The following is a 25,277-nucleotide window of genomic DNA, read 5'->3' on the forward strand; positions in this document are numbered from 1 at the left end:
GGATATTTCCTTTGTTAGTACTGGAACTGGCATTCTATCACAGTTCGCCTCACCCTGATGCTCATGTTGTAATGTTGCAGAACCCTACCCTCCTAATTAAATAATTTTTCTTTTAAACTATTTCCATGAATGTAAATATTTCTTAAAAAGTCTTTCTAATGATATTTTACCGTTTGTTATATATTTTAGGGTTGATATTTTTCACTTGCTATGTTTTTAAGAAGGTATTTATTATTTTATTAGACATTTTCAATCAGTACTATTTTTTATGTAATTATTCACAAAGACGTCGCTGTCCTAGAATTTTACCTGTTTAGGCCTACTTTTTCAGGTTTTTCTCAATAAGCTTAATTTTGGTAAAGTAATTTGTATTATGATTGCTGTTCTTAATTTTTATTAACGTATTGTAATATAATTATAAATCACGGGACTGTGTCTGGTGGTGTAATGGTTAGAAAGAGAGGCATGAGAGGCCTGTAAGTGTAAGTGAGAAAGGAACAGTGCTTCCCCGCCAACCGAGATAAAGACGGTAATTTCCCCACTGCGTGAGAACTGAGTGATAACTGCTGTCTCAAGGTGTGGGAGACAGAACGAAAATGGGAGTCCCCAATTTCGATGTGAAATTGAAAAGATATGGGAAAGCCCAGAGTTCTGTGTGTAAAAGGTTTTTTCATGTATTGTAACTTGTTCTGTGATTGGCTTGTATCTGTAGCATGAATGAAGAGTGCGTGTGATTGGTCGGTGAGGTCATGTGACGTCTACTCCCTGCGTGGAGAAGAGTGTGGCAGGACTTCACCAGTCGTCTGTCGATCGCTGCCCCAGTAGGTCGCGTTCGGTGGCTTCTCGCCAAATTGTAATGTAATTTGCCAATAGATAATTTAACGTTGGTGGTCAGAGCCATGCCGAGTATTAAAATAACCTAATTTTTTTTTTATATTTCTTTCGGACAATAATTATAAATTGCGGCCACCTTCGTCAGCATTTGGCTCGGGGCGAAATTCGGTTTCGCTGGGTGCGGCCACGTTTGAGGCCGCACTGACTTCATGTATTTGCAGCAAAACATTACTGAAGGACGCTATTTTTACCATTAATTCTCATCATGCGAAATACGAGCAATTTTCGACAGTCAGATATACATGTGGAACGAGTGAATGAACCATTGGAAGTGTTTGGATTCGTCGGGGCATTCTATTTGAAAAAATAAAAACAACTAAAATTGACGCAACATCTGTTTATTTTGTATATAAGGAACCGTTATAATGTTTCTTGAAGCAATGTAGGCAACCTTCAATTTCCAAAGCGTTGTCGTAGGGGGGGGGGGGGGGGGCGGGTTTCGGATGGACGAAAAAGGAGTAATTTGGGCGCCACCACGTGGAAGGGCACGTGGACCCGGCTACGAACTCTCGGCTCAGGGTCGTGACGTGACCCGTGTGGGGCTAGGCTAATCTCCCCCCTCGTGCGTCGTGTTCGTGGGCTCTTGAGGCGTCCCACACGCCTCGGAACTCAGAGAATTATACACGTGACCACTGAACCACACATTCTGAGCTAGTGATTTTATTACCAGCGATTTTATTACACGGCACGTTACAAAAATGTTAAAAGAGTTTTACGTTAAGTACTAAAAAAGACCGTTGCGGGTGATAACCAGTTTATAGGCTGACCAGGTCACCGCGTGGCCTGACCTCGAGAGTCAATCACGTATTACGCGTACGAAATATCCGTAAACGGAAAACAAATATTTATGCGAAAGAGTCTACCACCTGGAGCAGGCCTCGAAGAAGTTAAAAGGTTTTAGATTTATTTAAAGATTTGACGGAAACTAATGGTTCAGTGAACAAAAGAGATGAAGTCGACGAGGTGCGCGGGCCGCTCCTACTCCAGGCGGCGAACGGAAACAGACTGACGAGACCAGGGCATCATGGCCGCCGGGAAGCGTTTAGTTACCGTTATGTTAACAGGTAGCCGTCCGGTAACATACTTAATCAAACAAATATTATTTAAAAAACAAACATAATTTAAGTACACTTATTTAGGGGTCGTCGCACCGACTCTAGCACCGCCTCTTGCCGGGCGCCCAACACACACACACACATGCACAGGGCGGGAGGTTTTAAATAGAGGGTGGTGGTGGGAGGAGAGGGGTGGCGACGGCGTGAGGCACATTGGGCTTAGGGAGGGCGTAGGCCCGGTCGACGTCAGCGTGAACAAGAGCATCGCAGATGTCCTAGCAGTGGACCAAATGAACAGTTTTACTAAATCTCCACATCCCTGAGTCCATCTATATGTGCGCTAGTAGCTCGCTGCTGTCGGAACTGCAGGAGCCTCTGGGTAGGCGAGGTGCACGAATCTCTCTATGTCACCCTCGAACTTCTTGAGTGTTTCTGAGGATCACAGTCGGCAAGTCTTCAAAGCAGTCCTGTACGATACCTCGCCCATATCTTGGCTCAAGAGCTTCCACTAGTACTCCATAGTCCTTCTGGTCAGGAACTGGCATGGTCTGAAGCAGCTCTGACGGGGGTCCTTGCAGGGCCAGGACCGGTGCTGTAGCCTTATCTTCCTCGCTACAACCAGTCACCTCCGCAGCTGCCTCGAACTGTCACCTGTACACAGCCCACGAAGATTGGCCATCAAAAGTATGTGGCTTGAGTTTTGGGCGGATATTAGTAGGGCAATACACCTTAACATCCCCAGAGACGCTCTTTCGGCTTGCAGCAGCTGTACCTTCTTTAATCATCCGACAGCACTCCTCCGTCACACCGTCTACCACCATTCGGTGTCCTGTTCAAGCCGAAAGATGGTTTCGTCAAACTTCTTTCTTCAGTTCTTCTAGAGCAGCCTCTAGTTCACCTCGTATACTATCTTATTGTGAAACCACCAGCTCATTTTGCTTATCTTCTTGTGACTTTTTCATTTTACTGATTTGTTCCTTATTGTTCCTTTTTGTACTCTCTACAATCATAATGACATCATTTATAGACTCATCTCAAACCACAGTACACAAATCATGAAATATACAAGTTAATTTATTATACTTAATCTATACTAATATTATAAAGCTGAAGAGTTTGTTTGTTTGTTTGTTTCAACGCGCTAATCTCAGAAACCACTGGTCCGATTTTAAAAATTCTTTCAGTGTTGGATAGTACATTTATCGAGGAAGGCTATGGGCTATATTATATTATCAAAAACATTAGGGATCCTTACTAAAAGTCCAATTTAGAATCAAATGCATTGAAGGGGGTTAGATACAACATGCAGTACACGTACGAAGTGTGTGTTGACAATGCCGCAGGCGCTAGAAGTTTATTTCCTATTGCCTATTAACATTGTTGCCACGCACTAGATGCCTTATCATTCTTAATTTTCCCATACAAGTAAAAAACACCCGTGTGATATTAACAACGAAGCAATCAGTACCCTCATAAGAGTTCAATTAGTATTTAAATACTTTTTATCACTTTAAATCGCAAACCTAAAATATTGTTTTTTTTTTTCCTCTCTCTGTGTTATTTGTTTTTTTACAAGTTTTTTTTATTATTTTTAATTAATTTTAATTTTTCGGACCATCAATAATTTTCCTCTCCCGTTACAATTCTGAAAAGGACTTGTGTGTGTGTGTGTGTGTCTATATATATATATATATTGTTACGATTTACCGCGGGGGTTCGTAAAGGATAGCCCAATTAAAGATTTTTATCACACACAGTTTTATTATTACCACTACTTGTCACTTACAAATAATCTTCTAAATTGGCAGATAATTAATTACACATAAAGAAATGTCAATTCCCCAGTCACTCGTTTCACACACCTCGCTGGGCCGCACTTCCGGCGCAACTCTCGCAGCAGCACCCCTCGTGGGTCCCTGCCGGGACTCCGTCGCCGCACTCCGCCGCCGCCGCCACACCCTTCGCCGAGATCCCACACGACGACTCGCTCGCCACTTCACTCAGGACTCCGCCGCGCCCGCGACTCTATCGCCCGGAAACTCCCGACTCCACTGAACTCAACCACTCCCTACCCTGGAACCTTCGTCCAAGGACTTCGCCACTCTGCCGCACCCACGGCACGATCGCCCGGGAACTCCGCCGCGGGAGAACTCCCCACTGAACTCCTCTCGAAGGTCGGCCCAACCTCCTTATATAGCCCTTGGGTTCCCGTCCAGAACAATCGGGCATGTCTCCGAGATATCGCGCGACCTTCGCCGTCGAAATGCCCAGAAACACGTCGTGAGTCCTCGAAGGATGCGGCGGCTGCTCAAAGAACGCCGATAAACGCAACAAGCATCGGGTTCCAACAAAACGCGCCGATAAACATGTCTGAGTCCTTTTATTCCGCTGTGCGGCGTCTTTTAAGTAACTCGATCTGAGGCAGGTGCGTGCTGCGATGGTCAGGATGTCGCGAGATAGTATGACACGAGATACCAGGGAGAGGATGCGGGTGGAAGGGGGCGCAGACAGGCCGAACGAGCGCGGCGAACCCAAGCACTGCAGCAAAGCGCGATCGTAACAATATATATATATATGTGTGTGTATAAAAGCGAAATACCACTCACTGACTCACTCATCACGAGATCTCTAAAACTATACACGCGATTGACTTGAAATTTAGCATAGTTACTCATTTTGTGATGTAGACGCTCACTAAGAACGGATTCTGCGGAAATCCGATCCCAAGGAGAGTTTCGGGGGCATAATATATAACAATTTCCAGTTTTTGGTAGGAAATCACCATGGCAACGGCTGCTGCTTTGTTGATGCTTCATTCATCTCTATGGCAACGACTATTTCATTGTTAGTGCAGTCCTCATCACCGTTGAAATTTTGCAGGTACTTTAAAATAATATCAAAAATTGCCCTTTTTTTCAAGTATATATATTTTACAGGCTTGAAACTTCACAGTTATGTTCCTTATGTTACGCAGAATGACATATTCCGAAAATTAAATCCCATGGGTGGTTAAAACCAGGCAACAGTGGGTACTTTGTCTGCATGAGAACAGGATTTTGCATTGTTTATGCCTTCTGCGTCTCCATGGCAACGGGCATCGCGCGGCAGTGGCGTACCCACAAGGAGGGGCATGTATAATGAGCGGCGCAAGAGTGATCTGCCTGTAGACTGCCGTAGCGAAGTACGGGTACATCAGTTGTACGTTGCGTGCACGAGTCGGGAAACCATCGGTGCTATTCATTTTCTCTCCGGTACATTATACAGCATTGAAATAAATTTTCACTGAATTTGTTTTTATTTACCATTACTGTAAATGGGAGATCTGGCTTAATTTTTTTCCATTAGTATAGCCGTGCGAAGCCGGGTCGGGCAGCTAGTAGTCCAATAATTATTTGTAATATATATATATAAATTTAAATGTTATCTTTAAAATAATTTTAATTTTGTGTAAATTCCTCTTATTGCTCTAATATATCTGTCCTTAAATTTAGTATCTGTACAATCGTTCATTTATGTGTTATGGTAGTTTGGTCACTGTAAGTATGTGTTGGTCCACTGTGGTGTACCTACCTGTGTGGATTCCCCTCAGGTAGATCTACATGCTCTGGTGCCACCGAGGTGGAGTGTCCAAGTACTTGCAGTTTCCCTCATTTGTCTTTTGTCTTTGTACCACCTGTACATGTATGTATGTGTCGTGCCCACCGCTACAGCCCTAGGCTGTTGGTGGACATGTTACAAACAAAAATTATAAAATAAATTAAAATGTTAGTATTTGGACAAGTAACCAATAAATGACTAACAAATGATAGTAAGAATAGCAGAGTGCAGGCACAACAAGACAGTAACAAGGGCAAACTGCAAGCACACATACAAGGTGCTAAAACTGGCTGAGGCCTACCTGTATTGTAAATTTTAGTTAATTATGATGAATAACTATCTGCAACATCTACCTCTCTCATTCACTTTCAAGTAGCATTCATTGGTGCTGTTAGAAGATGTCTGCGTTTGTTTGAATGTATTTTCCAAAGTCAATGTAGGTTCTTAAAAATTATAACTTTGATTAACTTGTGTTTTCATATAAATTAGTAGATTACTAGTTAATTTAATGATAATGCATAATTTAAAACTAATACATAATTGTATCATTTAAAGGGCTAAAATATGTTATCAGCTGTAAATGTAAAATGTTATGCACAGAAAAAAAATTTCTGTTTTGCTAAACAAAAAACAGCTAGACCTACAAAAATAATGTTCAAATCAACATGAAAATCATACGAACCTGATAACAGATATTAGAATGTACAATCTTCAATAAGTACTGCATGCCAATATATTTGCATACTTATATACGAGGTGAAACTACTGCACCTAGTTGTGGCAGCACCCGGTCCAGGGCCCGGGCCACGTCGAAGCCGCAGCCCAGCGCGGCCTGCACCAGCGCGTGCTCGGGCACGCTGTCCCCCACCACGCCGCGCAGCTCCTCCAGGCACGCTCGCAGCCGTGCCTCGTCCTCCCCCCCCTCCTTCAAGAAGGCAGACATCTGCGGCCGCCTCGTCCGGTCGTACAGGAACTGGGCCTCTGGAAACACCGCACTCCTGCTGCAAACAAGTCACTGCTGCCACCAATTATAGCTAGATTTAAAGAATGATTCTGCACTGTTTTATAAATCATGCACACAATATTTTTCCTAGTAGTGCCAAACCATTCTTAAAAATGTAAAAAAAAAAAAAGGATTGGTGATGGTTTTCCAAAATCAGTTGAAGACTATTACTTTCTTATTGTTTTTAATGTTAAGGGTACTATATTCCTTCAGTTAGCAAAAAATGAACTCTGTGTGTCGAAATGTGGGATGGGAGTGGTGTTTCGAAATATCAATACTACACACGGAAAGATAGTTTTTATTAAATAAGATGTAAAAAATTTTTTTCGTATTTTATATTCAGTAGTGTAAAAGTTCAATAGGTGAAATTAAAGTTTTGATAAGGGGTAAAAAATTTTTTTCGTATTTTATATTCAGTAGTGTAAAAGTTCAATAGGTGAAATTAAAGTTTTGATAAGGGGTAAAAAAGAGGGATGAGTACACCTCATGAATAAAACCCATGGACTAGAATTAAGAACTTGAATTTAGCTTTAGTCTTCAAGATTGCTGAAGATATTTTTAATTTCTTTGACATTCAATATTTTTTTGCATGAATACCAACTGACAGTAAATTAAAAAAAATTTCATTCTAGTCAAAAGAATTCAGGAATAAGTGTTAATGTACTTTGTAACTGATGGTCCTTGGCATTCTCCTTTGCGATTACTGTACAGTAGCCCATCCTGATCTCCGATTCTAGATGCCTCGGCCCAAGATACAAGTCTACTATGTTAGGTTCTATGGGGCGGCCTGCTACAGAACTGTATGAAGAGGTGAGTTTAACGAATGATGAGCCCTGCGTTAGCTCACACACTACCAGTATAGTATAGACTAAAGTGACGCCAAGGATGCAAGTTTTAAAATACGTTAAGCACTGACGTAAACTGAACATCCGTCCTGGAGTTTGTTTTGGGAAAAAATGTAATATATATGCAGTAAAGGAACCTACCAGTTGAGATCGGTATCCAAAGGAATGATAAATTAATGTTATTTTCAGCACGATATTATTGATTGCTTTTTGTGGTTTGTCTACCTTATAAAAATGTATATTTTCCATGTGTTCCATGTGTTGGTGAGCAGCAGTAAGAGACAGCACCTGGGACTCCTGCAAGAAGCCATGCTAGGTGCTTATCAAGACTGGCTCTCAATATGGGTGTAATCTCACACACACAAACACACACACTAACACACACTTATACAACTAAGCTAGACACTGTTTGCATAAAATTTAGACAAAAGGTGCTACATGTTACCTACCCTTTTTATGTACTATTTATCCGAATAAAACTTGTGCTACTCTAAGTACATGTGATAATGATCACTCACAATTTTGTTCATGTTAGATCATGTTTCATGAAGAATTTTTGTACTTAATATACCAGACGTCAATAGGGAGTGTTAAACAACACATGATGAATATTTGACTGGTTTATGGCTAAAACTTACAAATTAGGCCTACTACTGTAGACCACAATATTTAATCAAATAAAAGGACAAGTTTTGTTTAGAAAAGATTTAGCTATCTATTATATGAAACTGTAAGAAAAAGGTTTAATAAATTATAAATAGCATACCTTAAGGTGTTCAATGTGCCTGGATTCTGTAATTGTGTACAATATTTATTGTAGTGGAATTTAAGAAATTCTGTAGTTCGGTGGGGGCAAGAATTGTAGGTAATGAATCATTCAGTGTTGTTTGTGTGTAAATGTAATATATTGTAATAACCATGTAATGGCTCTTCACATTGTAAGTTTATAATTTATGAGAAGTGCATTTGTCAGTAAACTGTTAATAATGAAAATAAAAGTATTGTCATTTAATCTGTATGATAATGCAGTTTGTATTTGTTTTTACTAATAAAAAATATTTATAATCTATATAAGGTTGTTTTTAATCAAATTACTATCTCAATAAAAAAAAACTTTGTATTTACTCACCCTTGTCTTGATTTTTTTTCAAAGACATTTTTGTTAATATCTTGGTATTGGCTTAGTATTTGCATTCCTCTATTGATATTTTTAAGGCCTAAGTATGTGAAATAGAGGTAACAATACTCCACAAAGAGAGAAGTCATTTAAAGGTAATGGCCTAATGGGTGATCCCACGTCAAATCAGCACACACATTTTACTGGACCCTCTTAGATATCAATGATTTTTGGTTTATAGCTAATGTACATGAAGTAAATGAAGAATTAATTTTTTTTAGATATTTTGAGTAAATGGTTTTTTTAAATTAATTTACAAAAGATACAAAATAAAACAAATTTTTCTTGTTTCCGATCTACAAAAATATTTGTCATTCGGTAACGGTTGATGTTAGAAAGCCCAAATTGGTCCCATTTTAAAGCTTTTTTAATGGGCTTTCATATGACATACAATTTGATAGGGGTTGCTGCATTAAAAAAATACCAAAAAATATGATTTGTCGTGGTTACGGAGGGTGTGAATCGTCAAAGGTCGTGAATTTGGGTGCCACCGTATGATAAGGGCACACAGACCCTGCAGAGACGTCGCCCGTGTGGGGAACGAGATTCTGTCCCTCCGGCCTGCTCTCAGCGTCGTGCGCGCATACACATGACGAAGATGGTTGCACACTCCAGTGGGCTCTTAAAGGCGACACACACGCCTGATACCTGGGAGAGCTCGCAAGTGGTCAGTTAATAACACTGGTTTTTATTATACTTCGATGTTAGGTTACACAGTACCCACGGCACGAACTGAGCTAGGCGAGAGCCGGACCACGCGGTGGTCGCACAAGATGTCGCTTAGCTGTCTGGCAAGGTCCCGCCAAGGGTTGAACAGTCTGCCGGCCGAGGCGAGCCCTGAGGATAATATAAAATTTATTGAGATTGAATTACGTTTGCATATCTAAGTTCAGTTTGGCAATGCATATGGATGAAGTCCCCGGGAAGCATGTGCGTCTCACCGCGACTGTTGCTAGTGGCAGACTGGGCCGGAAGGGAGCGCTCCCACCGGCGACATGGCGTCTTGCGCCGAACCACAGAACAGTTACACTAGTTTAGTTATGTGCCGCGGGTAAACAAAGAAAGCACTCTTAAGATACTAACATAAAAAATACATGCCCTCTCGTTACTTAGCTACATGCGAACATACAGTTATTACTAAACTAACATATAAACAGGATCCAGGTTAGTTCAGTTCTGGTCCGCTATGGCGCCGTAGTACCGAAGCACTGAGCTTAAAACGCCGTCTTCTGGTAGTTCGTGGTTCGCTGTTTGAAAACACACGACTACACACTTCTGTAATTCCATGCCGGGAAGGAACGGGTGAAGGTCAATGAAGGGAGTTAAGTCCAACCAGGCTTATGGGGCGAAGCTCCGGTCAACGTCAGATTGAAAACTCCAAATTTGGTTTACTCAAAAAGTGACAATTTTAAAATTTTAAAAAAATTCCCAAAAATTTGTTGTACTATTCTTATTTTATGTATTAAAAATAATTTTGAGATCACAATGGGTTCATGAGATATGAGGCATAAATCTATGGTATACATTAAAAACAGGCATTTAACAGTACCCATTTTTGTTCATTTATTTACTTTTGAAGTACGAATATTAATGTTTTAAGTATATCACATACAAATATTTATAAAATTTTAAATTTGAACTGTTAATTATGCTCCTAACCAAATCTAACATGCAGCATGTACTGCCGTTGGCAGGGGTCTCGGGTTCTAGTCCCGCGGCGAGTCTAAGGGGCTGGTGGTGCTTTATGGTGTGTTTTCCCGGGAGGGCACCAGGTTAGCTCGTACGTCTAACCAATGGGGTGGGTCGATCGGCCCTAGCGTGCTTCCCTAGACTCGGTGGCTGTATCTTAAGGGTGGTATTAACTGCTAGTAGACAATGGTGACACTCCCTGTTCACCATAAGGTGGCTGGTGCCTAACTACAGATGTAATACACGCACTGGAAATGAAAATGTGTGGTACACGTATTTATTAACAGACATATTTGGGTACATGATATTGCACGACACTACTCTTGGTTGATAATTTGGACATAATTGATACACGACATTACACGACACTACTCTTGATTAATTATGATTGTCTCTCCCTAAGGCAGTCCGTTAGAGGGGGGAGTTCGTCGGTTGTCCTGGAGTCGGCCAGGTCCGTAAAGTGACTGACCCTGTGGCCCGTGGCCGTAAGACAGGAATTACGACGACCGGGTTAAGCCCTGCACCGTAAAAACCGACCCGGGGTCGCGTGGGGAATTGACGATACAAAGGATGGTTCATGACTATATTTACCAGAGTGAAGAAATGGTGAGTTACTAAATTGAAGGTTCCCCACGGAACGAACACACGAACACATCCACCCTGGGCCGCGAGCTGATCTGGACTGCCGGAGGGGGCTGTCGCGCGAGGGGGAAACAGTTCCGCCGTGCGCCAAACCACGAGTGAAGAAAAGAAGTTACCGCTATTCTGTTATTAATTGAAAACTTACTTGTTAATTGTACATGACCCTTGTTTGAATATTAATGCTGACATTAGATGTATGTATTATGAAATATTGATTAAATCTTTAGTTTAAGAAATTGAACAAATATTATTTAAAAAGATGAGTCAACTTAAAGACTACTGACTAGTTGGTAAAAACCACTGGTTATGTTTATGTTTGTGGGTTTGTTCTGGATATAGCTTCAGCACCTTGTTTCTTACTTAAATTAAGGCTCTAGGCCGCGATGAGAATTAAGGGCATTCATTAAACACTGTGCCCGGAGGGAGTTAACACTCGTGCTCTACGACGCACATTTCTCGTCACGTGTTAATTTAAGGGGATGGCTTGATGAGCTTACTCCGTGAATTATTATCGGTTGTTTGCATCAGGTGCAGTTCCGTGACAAAATTTATACACTGGGAGTACCTTCGTATCTACTCCGCGTTTGACCCGGGTTGAGTTTGCGAGGGGTGCGTTGGGTCTGGTGCACAGTATAAAAACAAGAATTTTCTGAACTTGTGCTACCACAAGAAAGAGTCTCGTTGATGCAGAATGGCAATTTTCAGAAACAGCACATGGGAAAGGACCATGTGATGGTATTGGAGGCACCGTTAAGAGATTTACAGCACGTGAAAGTTTTCAAAAGCCATACGAAGACCAGATAACGACTCCAAAAAGACTCTATGATTGGGCAAAAGAAAACATTTTGGGTGTTAACTGTACCCTTGCTACATTGCAACAGAATAATTCTTGACAAATAGGGTCAGCTCTTCACACAACATTCCTGGTACCATGAAGCTACAAGCTTTTATACCAGTAACGGGTAAAATGCTGAAACCTCCGTTGAGTGTTTTGTGGTATTTAAAGACATACTGGTTCCAAGTGAGATATATGGTTACGTAGTAGCAGTTTACAGCGACAGATGGTAGCTGGCTTATGTTTTGGCAAAAGACTAAAAGGCACATGAAGTCAAACTGACATTTTTACACCCTGAAGGACCATCTCCATCGTTCTCTTATCCCACAGCATCTGACATTCTCTGGACTTCACCAGCAGACATCCTGTGCAAGGTTCACCCAGTCACTCCAACCGGGTGAACATACTATCTTTCTGACAATGAAGCACAGAAAACCGCTCAGATTTCTCAAAGATTCAAGGCACAATTAAAGCACTTCCATACAGAAACTTAGGTTAGCCTACTTTCATCAGTAATGTAAGTACTATTTGTTAGAATTGGTTAGCAGCAAACATTTGTACTATTAAATACCTGCTGTTAACGTATACCACAGATTTATGCCTCATATGTTATGAACCCTTAATGATTTCAAAATGATTTAAATACATAAAAATAACAATAGTTCAACCAATTTTTGGGAAATTTTTAAAATTTTTACTTTTTGAAAAAACCAAATTTGGAGTTATCAATCATACTTTTTTGGTATTATTTAATGAAGCAACTCTTATGAAGTTGTATGTTATATGAAAGCCCATTAGAAAAGCTTTCAAATAGGACCAATTTGAGCTTTATAACATCAACAGTAACTGAAAGATAAATACTTTTGATGATTAGAAACAGCAAAATGTGTTTTTTTTTGTATATATTGTAAATTAATTTTAAAAAAAAAACCTCACAAACTCTAAAAAAAAAAATTAATTCTTCATTTACTTCATATACATAAGCTATAAACCAAAAATAATTTAACTCTTGTAACGATGCAAGACCCCTGCCCTCCTAGCTAAATATTTTTCTCTTAACCCTTAATCAGTCGCGCTATGGTCAATATGATCGGGTATGATCAATTTTCACTGCTACGAGACTGTATACGCTGTCTTATCATCCACTCTTCTGAGTAGCTGCGTCATAGGGTTCTAGTATTACAAATCTGGCATTGTCTGCCAGTTGCGTTCTCGCTTTCATTCAAAGTGGATGCATGAAATGTTTCAGCTGGTCATTATGACCGTGCGCGACCTTTAAAGTTTCATTTTATTTATGTATCCCGGAAAATAACACCGTGTGCGACCTTCGATGGAACATTTTTATGCTGCCATAGATTGCAGTTCTCATCACTTTTAGTGAACTTTTCATAATGTTTAGTAATTTGAGTGATTACACTGTAAGTAATAGAGAACAAGAAAGAATTAGACAACTTTTAACACATGTTTTCAACGAAAGTGACGAAGACGATGTCGGTGGAAATGCCTCTGAAGATGAAGACTGCCTAACCTACAGTGAACACAATAGAGACACCGAAACTTCAGGCAGTGAAAGTGATAATGAACAAGAAATCCAACAGGATACCATTTACCTAGGTAAAGACAATTCTACAAAGTGGAATATACATCAACCAAAACAAAAAGTTCGGGCGAGGAAACAAAATATCATTACACATTTGCCAGGTGTGAAAGGATTAGCACGGAATACACAAACTGTTCTTGGGTGCTGGAGTCTGTTTTTTCCAGATTCTGTAATTGACGAAATAGTGAACTTTACTAACACTTGCATAGCAAAGTTTCGCCAAAACTATGAACGTGAAAGAGATGCATTGGACACAAACATAAATGAAATGAAGGCTCTTTTCGGGCTGCTTTATTTGGCAGGTGTACTAAGAGCAGCTCACTTGAATTTATCTGACTTATGGGCAAGTGATGGTACAGGTGTAGATAAGTTTGGCGCAACATTATCTATAAAGAGAGTGTATTTTTTATTGCGTGCTCTGCGTTTTGACGATCTGAATGACAGGGCAGAATGAAAAGCACGAGACAATTTGGCTACTGTTAGAAAGCTATTTGATGAATTTGTAAGTCAATGTGCGCAACACTACACCATTGGCGAGTACGCTACAGTGGATGAAATGTTGGAATCATTCCGAGGTCGTTGTAGTTTCCGGCAATATATAAAAAACAAGCCTGCAAAGTATGGGATTAAAATTTTTGCCCTTACAGAATCTAGAGTGCACTACACTCTCAACATGGAGATTTATGCGGGTGCTCAGCCGGATGGTCCATTCAAGGTAGAAAACAGTGCGCACAAGGTTGTGGAAAGGATGGTAGCCCCAATTTCCGGAAGTGGGCGGAATATTACTACAGACAATTGGTTCACTTCCGTTCCACTTGCTCTTAATCTCATCAAGAAACACAAGTTGTCTTTGGTTGGTACCATTCGTAAAAATAAAAGGAAGATACCACCCATCTTCTTGCAAACTAAATTGTGATTGGCTCCTAGCAACATGTTTGCTTTTGGGAAAGACTGCACTTTACTTTCTCATATGCCGAAGAAGAACACAAAGTTGTGCTTCTTCTATCTACAATGCACCATTCCGACACAATGGACGAAGAAACGGATAATGCATGCAAGCCTGAGATTCTCACCTTCTACAATGCCACGAAAGGAGGCGTGGACACTGTTGACGAGCTGAAAGCCACCTACTCTGTTGCAAGGAGAAGTTGCCGTTGGCCGCTAACTATTTTTTTCACTCTGTTGAACATTGTTGGCATCAATAGCTTCATCATATTCCAAGCCAACACCCAAAACAACATGAGCCGCCGAGAATATTTGAAAAACTGTCAAATGAGCTCTGTGTTGACCACTTGAAAGTACGTGCTGCAGTAAAAAGTCTTCCTCGACAGCTACAGATAAAGGTAAGGCAACTGGCAGGAATCCCTGAACCAACTGTGGCTGCTGCAAAAAATGCTCCCGGACAATTTGCTTTCTGTTCATGGAAGAAGAATCGAAAAACCAACACATACTGTGTGGAATGCCACAGCTATATCTGTAGAGAACACAGTGTTACAACCTGCACCAGCTGCTCAACAAAAGAGGTTCAGAGTGATGAGGACATGGACATGTAGGCAGGCAAGTGTTATGTTACACTGAATATTTTGCTTATGTTTTTTGACGTGACGTCTAATAAATTGATGAACGCTGGCTGCACGCACGAAAAATTGTCCCACTACGGATGTGTTTACGCATGCGTGGCATCTCTCTGGTATGTTGTGGACGGTACAGAGAACTCGGCCGGCACGTGGTGGCGTACTGGTTCGAGGTTATTGTTGTGCACCGCGCCACGGGAGAATATTCGCAAGGAAATGGTGTTCTTACAAGTACGTATTATTTTAATTACTAGTGTAAATCAGTATATTTAAACAGTGTTGTATGAGTATTGTTTTAGCTGTATAACTAAATATTTATTGCTGGTATGATACTTTTCACGCTTTAGTTTGACATTGGTAATAAATTATTTGTCATGAGTTATTATTTGATCAACTAAATCACACACCGTATTATAGTTATGAGCCCACGAGCGTGTAAATATTTTGAGTCCAACAGAGAATATGCTAGTTAAAATAAATTCAAACTAATATTTTGCGTGGAATATTATTAATTTATACCATCTGAAACAATTATTCTCAAAATGGTCTCGTGGTCGTGTGGTTAGCATGGATGACTTCCAATCCAAAAGTTATCGGTACGAATCTCGGCAGCTGCGAATTTTTTTTTTGTACTTGTAAAAATAAAAAAGGTGCACGCAACATTTCAAAACTAAAAAATATATTTGAATTAATGAATGCAAATAAAAGTAAATTTATTAATTAAATTGTACATTTCATTTCACTCCTTCTTTGTATCCATACAAAATATTGATAGTTCAATAAAATTGATTCAATTTTATTCATAAAAGTATGCAGAAGTAGATTTTATCATACAAAAGATAGAAAAATTTTAAAAAAATTTCTTCCTCAGAGAATATAATATTTTTAATGCCTAAAGGGTTTGGTTGCAAAAACCTATTACGGCTCAGTCTCAGGCCGAATATGATATTCACTTTTCTTCTGGATCAATCATTTCATCAATGTTTTGTTATGACGTCACATTAAACTATCGTCCGTAAACCGACTTTACAGACAACCAATTTTTTTTGTAATTATATGTGGAAAAAATTAGAATTTCTTATGTGTCAGAAAAAATATAAAATAATGTGACAATAATATTATATTATCAGCCAATTGTGTGTTATGCACGGTGCATGGAGGTTAATAGATACAAAGGAAAACTAACATTTTGAATTTGATGTTATCCAGTGTGAGATGAAAAACATGTTGACACTATTTTAATGTATTTACAATCATGTCATATATTTTTTACATTACAATTATATAAGAAACTAGATAATGCCCGGTATGCGTTGCAATGCCTAAATCAATTTTTTAATTTATTAATAATGTAATTTTTTAAACGTATACTAAGCATCTCTCTTTATCTCTCTAATTCTCTATCTCTCTATGTATATCTCTATAACTTTCTCAATCTTTCTATTTATATCTCTATCTCTCTATATATCTTTCTAGCGGACCCGACAGACATTGTCCTGCCCAAATGTACTTTTTGTGAGATATGGATATGGCGGTAAGTATTTCTACGCTGGACATTTTGTATCTTCTCATTATACATACCCCTCCTCTTGGGCACGCCACTGCCGTTACCAAAAACCTTTCCCATGGTTACGCAGAAGGCAACAACAATGCAAAAGCCCGTTGCCATGGAGGCTAATTATCAACAATGCTTAGTTTTTTTTGCTTTTAAAGCGTGTTTTTTTTTAGTTTTTTCTTAACTCAGAATCGAGATAAAATATCCAATTGAGAATCTAAACCATCCTCGAATCCCCGTGAACTCACACAAAAAATTTCATCAAAATCGGTCCAGCCGTCTAGGAGGAGTTCAGTGACATACACACGCACACAAGAAATATATATATAAAGATAATCACTATTATTACATTAAAAGAATGTTAAAACTATTGTTTCTTGTACTGAGTGTCTCAGAACAAGCTAATTAAAATGTTATAATTTTTTTTTAAATAGGTACCTGGTCATAATGACCGTGTGCGACTACACATGTCACAAAACATAGCGTGCCCTATTAAGGGTTAAACTGTTTTCATGAATGAAAATATTTCTTAATAAGTCTATGTTTTAAGCTGTGTTTACATTTTGAGAAAGTATAGTCAGTCGTTAATGTGTATTTATCATTATTAACATGTTTTTAAAACGATGTTTGGTGGGTGTTTACATTTCTTAAAAAAGTCTCGCTAAGAATATTTTACCATTTTTTTATGTATTTTAGGGTTGATATTTCCACTTGCTGTGTGTTTTAAGAATGTACTTTGTATTTTAACAGACATTTTAAATCATTACTATTTTTTATGTACATGTTCACAAAGAAGTCGTTGTACTGGATTTTTGCCTGTTTTGGCCTACTTTTTCAAGTTTTTTTTCTAAATAGGTTTTATTTTTAAGTAATTTGTATTAGGATTGCTGTTTTTAACTTTCATTAACGTGTTACATAATTGTCTGATAATCACTTATTTAGGGTTTTCAAGAAAGCTTTTAAACTTTGTTTACTAATTATATTGGTCTAACACTGTGTATGAATGTTTTCTACAATATTTATTTTGATTTTAATATGGTACTGACGTCCCTTCGCCCTAAGTCCCTTGGTCCCTGTCGAAGAATGCCCTGCGAACTCGTCCAATTGCCCGCGTAGCTCCAGTTGGAGAGAGATGTGTTCAGGCCTACGTGGCCGGGACCGGAATAAGTGGGACAGAGAAAGGATTTCGGGGAAATTGGAGGTACTGGCGAAGGTAGAAGGAAAAGTACGTCTTGTCCGTTTCCGTGAGCGGGTTTTATTTGCGGAAGCCCTGTCACAGCCTGGCCGACACGTTCCAAGACGAACGGTTCTCCCTCGCCGCGACCCGGACTCCCGAATTACTAAAATAGTGAGCACACAATCTGGTAAGGCTGCTGAAGGCAGCCCCGTGACGTATTCAGCTAGTCGCGAAACTCGACCGTACGTGACGTGTACTTCGAGCGGAGCGGAGCGAGAGCACGTCTGCTACGCGCGGCAGCTAGCAGGCGACTGACACTCCGCTGCGCGCGGGCCGCGGAGGAGAGGAAGGGGACACAGGCCGGCGTGGGAGAACACCAGCTCGCGGCGGACCAGGCTGCGGATCTACATACTAACACAGGTACTGAAAAAACATTAAATACATAAAATATAAATACAAATATAAATGAATTACAAATAGAATACAAACATGATACAAATACGTGGCCGTACGTGAGCGGTCCAGGGCGCACGCGGGTGTGTCCCTGATCAAAACACAACACTGAGCTGCACCACTAAAGCAAGAGAGGGCGCTGACGAGTCATAACGGCCTGAAGGAGCCGGGGAGACACTTGGGTCGACGTCAACACTAAAGTGATATGTTACGTTTTTATTCAGAACGGACTGTTACATAATGTTCTAGAACAATGGACTTGGTGTGGGATGTATTAGAAAGAGACAGGTATATGAGACCTATAAGTGCGAGTGAGATAGAAACGGTGATTCCCCACCAAGAGAGAGACAGAAACGATATCTCTTCGGAGGGTGGGAAACCAAGGTCAGACGTTTTTGATAAAATTAAGAAGGGACGGATAATGGGAAGTCGCTGTCTATATGTATGGAAAATGGTTTTCAGTGCTTATGTTATGTACTGTTATTGGTTTGTGATTTGAATTGTGTGTGAGAGAGTGTGTGATTGGTCGGTGAGGTCATGTGACTTCTCCTTCCTGCGTGAAGAAGAAGGTGCCATGACTTCACCAATCGTCTGTCGATCGCTGCACCAGGAGGGGGTGTTCGGTGGCTTCTCACCAAATATGTAGGAATTTTGAGAAGGATAAATTTAGCGTCGGTAGCTAGAGCCATGCCGAAGAGAGTAAATTAATCATTTGTTGTTTTGGAACTTTTTGGACACTTTTAACTAGAAATTACGGCTGCCGACGCGGCGTCTGGCTCAATGGCGAAATTCGTTTTCGCTGGGTGCGGTCATGTTTGAGGCCGCACTGATTTCGTGTACTTACAGTAAAATGTTACTGAAGGACTTAACCTACGTTATTTTTAGTTAAATCTCATCGCCCGAGCTGCAAGCAATTCTCGAAAGGCGGATGTACGAGTTGAATGATTGAGAAAAATTTTGAAAGTAATAATTGGATTCGTCTGTGCAGCATTCTATTTTGAAAAATAAATCAAAAACTACAATTGGCGCTTAACATCTTCTTTTTTAATTTTTTTTATATAACGAACCGTTATAATCTAAGAGGGTCATGTAGAATTTAAATTAAAACTGTGCTGATTTGACATGGAATGACCCTAATGTGTGATGTTATGTTAACTTTTTATTATTGTAACAAACAGAAATTAACACTTAACATTGATCTAGCCAATTAAGCACAGTAAAACTTTCTATTTACATCATTTTTCATTTACAAAAGAAGTAAATGAAAAGATAAAGAAATTTGTCTTTTGTAGACTTAGTCGTTCAAATCCCTGCAGTGAGACATCTCAAAAGATATACCTACTGCCATTGCAGTCACTGTTTAAAAAAAGAATAAAACTAAAATACACACAAAAGTTGAAAATGCCATTTACGGTGTTATCTAAAAAAAAAAATTCCAACACTATACAACTTAAACATAACCTCTACATTTTTTTAAATTCAAAGTACAATAATTTCACTTCATTTGAAAAAGAATTGTAAGTTGGTTTCTTATTAAATGATGCTCACAAATGAACCACACATTCCAGGCCCTCAGAGGCCCTGGTGCTAAATTAATGTTTCAATGATAGTAAACATATATAAGAAGGTACCTATGTATCAGCTCTATCGGTACCGGTTCGGGTTCTGAGGTATAAAAAATAAAGTTTGTGACAGTTAGCCTGAAAACCAAACATTCGAGGCCCTAAGAGACCCTGGTGCATTCCCTATGGTGGTTGCCCTCAAAATTCTATTTTTATTTATTGTAGATAGTTAAAGGAAGGTCCCAGAGTATCAGTTCTATTTGCGTCACTGCCTATTACCTGCGTGTAATTACTTAGGCCGTTGTTACCGAGCGATAACATACCCGGGCGGCTGTATAGAGCGTCCGGCGGACAGAGACAAGTTCAGCGCAGTCAAATATTTTATTTTATTTGCTGAAACTTATTTATTGTTAAGAGGCATTTGGGTATAATTGTATATGAACTTACATTATAAGGTACCTTGAAATTTTGAAAAATTTCTTATGTATATATTTGTTATAAGCAGTCCTATGATTTCCTCAGGGGTCTTGTCAATGAGATTATAATGGCATTCACACAGTGTCCCTGATATGCCTCTTGCCTGTCACATTATTACCCCATCCGGTGGGGTAATTGTGGAACATTTTTGTGTTTATAATACAGTACTCTCTGAAATTATATAAAAAATTGATATGTTACATTCTCAATGTAATTTTAAGTTGTTAGAAATAAAAAGATTTGCTTTTTGTCCCTTTTTTTACCCACTTTAATCAATTTATTTTGAACCTGCACAAACTTTCGGAATGAAACATTGTGAGTGTTAGGTTTGCCAATCTTGTGTTTCTCCAAATGTAAGAAAGTTTAACATGGTGATGGCTGCATCAATGCACAGGTAATGCAATGGAAGCTATAAATGGTTATTTCTCAGAAAAAAGTAGGAATATAAAGATGCTGTTTTCAGGGTTAATCCAGGAACTTCTCTAGTTTTCAGGGGAAAAAAAAAAGTTTTTTTCATAATTTTATTATTAATTTCCGGAAAAGCTGCGACATCAGAACATTACCTGGATTTAATCAGATCCTTATTATAATTTTTATAATATAGAGGCACATTCAGATATTTTCAATAACTTCACATGTAATTAACAATTTAACTTTTGCCTGTGTGGTATTACAGCCACTGCCATGGTTGAATCCTAGTAAACTGAATACTACTATTTCAGCCATATGAAAAAAAAAAAAAAAAAAAATTATATTCGGATTTAAGGATGGGGTAATTGTTCCATATCACGTATCCAAGTTTATCCCTTGATCCTGATGGCATTATCATGTCGATTTTGATCTTGTGGTACGTGATTCTTGCTGTTTTAATTTAGTGTATCGAAAGATCCTGCACATAACAAAAACTTGTGATATAACAATAATTTATGATCTTAAGTTGAATATAAAGGAAAATATATTTTGTATTCAACATACGATTATCATTCATTGTTATACCACAAGTTTTATGTGCAGGATCTTTTGACGTACTAAATTAAAACAGCTAGCATCATGTACCACGTACCACAGGATCAAAATGTACAGGATCATCAGGCTGAGGAATAAACTTGGATATGTGATACAGAACATTTACCAAAGATGGTGTAAAATAATTGTAAATATTACCTCCAATGTGAATATAGTGACATTAACTTGTTTCGTGCTTAAAAATAGTTTAGCTGAAGCTATTTTCAACAGGAGATAGCCCTGATACTGTTGTCTCCTTTCTGTTTACTTGATACTAGCTGCAACATGATCCTGTGGTTTTCCAGAGATCCTTAGGAATACAGTTTAGCATAGAATGTTTTCTAAATGACAGGGTTGTTTAATGTTACAGCTAGGACCAAAACTTGTTATCAGCCCTAATTGTGCCTTATTGGGGTGGAAAACCAATTAGGGTGGAAAACAGACTGGGCCCCAACCAAAATATACTTACACTAAACATCTCCGTCTTTTAGAAAACAACCTTAGCCACGCTGCATTTCTCAAGATCTTTAGATAACCACAGGAACATGTTGCAGCTAGTATCAATTAAACAGAAAGGAGGCAACAGTATCAGGGCTATCTCTCATTGAAAACAGTCCAGCCTATGCTATTAAAACACAAAACCAATTTACGTCACTATTTTACATTACAGGTGATATTTAAAATGATTTACACCATCCTTTAACCCAAAAATACCATTGAACGTTTAACTGGACTCGACATTATGTATGTAAAATGATAAATTAAAAGTGAAGTTCTTGAAAATACCACAATACACCTGGATATTACAATTATAAATAAAACAACGAATTGAATAAATCAATGTTTGCTTTTTTTTATTATATTCAGAGTGACGCCGCTATAGCAGACAATTACCAAAACTGGGTAAATATGTAGTGTACGGATTAGCGCCAAAAAAAATCGTACAAATATAAAATAACTTTTCTTTTACGTCCTCTTTCCATAACCGCCTGCGGAGATAAGAAATTCCAAATACTTTAGGAGATATCGAATTTCTTAATTTTCATATTTAGGCAGTATTTGTTAAAAAAAAATTTAAAATTCCAAAAATACCTTTATTCTATGCTCTTTAACATCCTCTTTTCATTAAACCCGGCGGCGATCAGAAATTCCAAATACTTTAGGAGATATGGAATTTTTTTAATTTTCATGCTGTGCACTGATGCGGCGTTAAGCGGGAAGCCTACGATTCACTCATCCTTCTGGACATACCCAAATACTCACGTTGGCAAGCCTTCTTTTCTTAAAATTAGCAAGAAGTAATTAAAAATACTTTAAAACATTGTGGATGGTTGGTTATATTAGGTAAGTATAGCTACATTAAAAAAACTGTAAAATCATTTTATGGTTGCTTAGCAAATAACTTTTTAATATGTAGCTATCCAGCGCTAGGAAACAGTTTACATGATTTCACAGTATTTTTAATGTAGCTATCCTAACCAAATCAACCATCCACAATGTTTTAAAGTATTTATAATGTAGCTAACATAACCTAATTAACCATTAGTTTTCATGAGTTGCATATTTATTTACAATAAACAAAAAAAAACCGAAGATGCACGATCGGGCGTTTGCCTCTCGTCTGTTGAAAGAAGGCTTGCCAACGTGAGTATTCGGGTATGTCCAGAAGGATGAGTGAATCGTAGGCTTCCCGCGTTCACCATTGTTGCTTGTTTACAAGTATTATTATGTTTGTTTTTTTTCGCGACGTAGTTGAACGACTACATCACGTAAAAAGAAAATTACATGAGTTCCTACTGTTCATCCTTTTTCCCGGTTTGTTAGGTCAGGTCAGTTACATTATAAATACTTTAAAACTAAACAACCATTAAAATCAATTTTTATTATTTTTAATGTCCGTTCAGTTTCAAAGTATTTATACTGTAGCTGACCTGACCTAATCTACCTTTGTCCCGTTTTGTTAGGTCAGGTCAGTTACAATATAAATACTTAAAACTATACAAGTAAAATTAATTGATATTATTTTTAATTTCCGTTTATTTCGAAGTATTTATAATGTAACTAACCTTACCTAATGGAAAATTTCTGTTATTTAGGCATTCAAGCACACACAGCAAAATATAAAATGGCGTCTGTTGAATGATTACATAGGACTCGTATTGCAAAATAAGAACGGCGATATCTGCAAAAGTAATTGGAATTTTTTATCTCCGCAGGCGGTTATGAAAAGAGGACGTAAAAGAGCATATAATGAAAGTTATTTTATATTTGTACGATTTTTTTTGGCGCTAATCCGTACACTACATATTTACCCAAAACTGTTACTCCCACCAAAAAAAATAATGCGAAAGCAAACAGTGGGCACAGAGATATTATTCACCCCCCTTCAACGAAATGAAAATCTGCACACGTTCCTGATTCTAGACTGTTTTGACAGGAGCTGAATCTTACCATCGCTTGGCGAAATTGAGTAGTCATCTTCCACAGAATGTCCATATATATCATCCAAACCGTCGTATTCTGAAACATTAAATTACACCATTTACCATCCTGCATTGCATTACATATTAACACTTGTTTGATTATTTATAAACAAAGTCAATATACCATCACTGTAGTTCATAGATCTGACATTTCTGTGCCGCGACATGCCTGATAACCAGTGTTCTAAATAACAAACATAATCAATGCTTAAATTTGTTACGATTCAAAACAATAACACAACACTTTAATCCAGTTTCGTTGTTTATAATAATAATAACTTAACACTATATACGTTGTGTTCCCAATACCAAATACAGTATTTGCCAATACAACAATAAACAGTATAAACATCTGCAACTTAAAATACATACCATAGAAAGTTGTCTAACACTATTACGCAATTGATAGCCCAAGGAAAAAAATAATAATTCGTGGCCAAACCGTGCAAAAAAAAACCTACAATCACAACTGCTAAGTACCCTTTTCTCTAAAAAAAACAATCAAGTATTTTGCCCGAAAAGCAGACTAAACACGATACTCTTAAAACAAATTTATAGTATTTTGAAATTTAATCAGTACTTTATATGAAATACTTTACATAAAATGTACCTATTCTATGTTTTTTGTGTAAAAATATGCATTTTGATACATTAAAAAATACATAAAATTATGAATATATTAATTTTTTTAATAACTCTGAAACACAGCCTTTTTTAATTCAAATAATTTTAAAAAATTATCTTAATTTAATCTTTAAAATTTTCAAAATATATTTTGAATAAGTTTAAAGTTTCAATTTCAAATTACATGTGATATCATAGTACCCTGTGCAGCAATCGAAATCTAAGTTCCAGTACCGTCTGCCGCTCGTTGTAGCCGTCAAAGCCACCTGGTGATGTCACTGCTTTGGTCAACTGCAGTTCCGTAGTGCAATGTTTGAATTTGTTTTGTCGGCCGGGAGTTCAAGCCGGACAGACGTGTCTTGTGCGCGTACTCGGTTGTTGTAATTATTGATGTTCAAAGTGTGATAACTATCAATATTGATTTGTCTCTACTAGATCAGCAAGAATTTAAGGGGTTTCCCTTACCCTTACAAGATGGTGTATTTGTGAACTGTATTAATAATACTAATTTAGCCATGCTCAGGTTGCCTACGAAAAAATCGTCAACTAATTCGGTCGATAGCCTGGATAAAAATTCAAATTCACCTTCATTTACTCTGAAACTTCAAGACACCAACATGGATGAACTAATTAATATGGTAAAATCTCTCTGTGTTAAGTTTTATGAACTAAATAGTGAAAATGCAGTGCTTCAAACCTTGTTAATGGACTCAAGAGAAGAATCTTCTTTAATCTGACGCCGTCCCCACTGCCTGTTTTGAAATTGCGTTAATTAAAAGGTTTTAAATAATTTTGATCTCAAGGGCGGTGTTCCTGGCCTCGTGGCTGCAGGCAGGGATGTGTCGGCAAAGGGCTCCCCGGGCTGTTATGGCCTCCCAGGACGCCATATTAGAGAAAACACACACGTACGTTTACTAGATTTATTACGTCGCACACGTTACACTTCTCTACATCACATATGGCACTCTCACGCGACTGGACGCATCATCGTCGACCTCCACTCAGCCTACACCACCCTCAATTGGCGGTA

The 25,277-nt window shown here is 38.4% G+C and overlaps 1 protein-coding gene across 2 annotated transcripts in view; it reads right to left on the reverse strand.

The window, feature by feature from the left end:
- LOC134533652 (protein HBS1) overlaps nt 1–24,083 on the reverse strand; it is a 257,049-nt gene extending 232,966 nt beyond the window's left edge. The window contains exons 1-3 of one of the 2 annotated variants that reach the window (XM_063371189.1): nt 23,996–24,083; nt 23,592–23,660; nt 6,318–6,525 (exon numbers count right to left, since the gene is read on the reverse strand). In XM_063371189.1, the coding sequence (XP_063227259.1) occupies nt 6,318–6,525; nt 23,592–23,660; nt 23,996–23,998 (280 nt within the window). In that variant the 5' untranslated portion in view covers nt 23,999–24,083. Of the gene's footprint in view, nt 1–6,317; nt 6,528–23,591; nt 23,661–23,747 lie in introns of both variants that reach the window. The other variant, XM_063371188.1, reaches the window with a different exon arrangement.
- Between the last annotated feature and the right edge of the window lie 1,194 nt (nt 24,084–25,277).

The sequence above is a fragment of the Bacillus rossius genome, chromosome 7 (assembly GCF_032445375.1).
Source record: "Bacillus rossius redtenbacheri isolate Brsri chromosome 7, Brsri_v3, whole genome shotgun sequence".
In the NCBI taxonomy this organism is placed as follows: Eukaryota; Metazoa; Arthropoda; class Insecta; order Phasmatodea; family Bacillidae; genus Bacillus; species Bacillus rossius.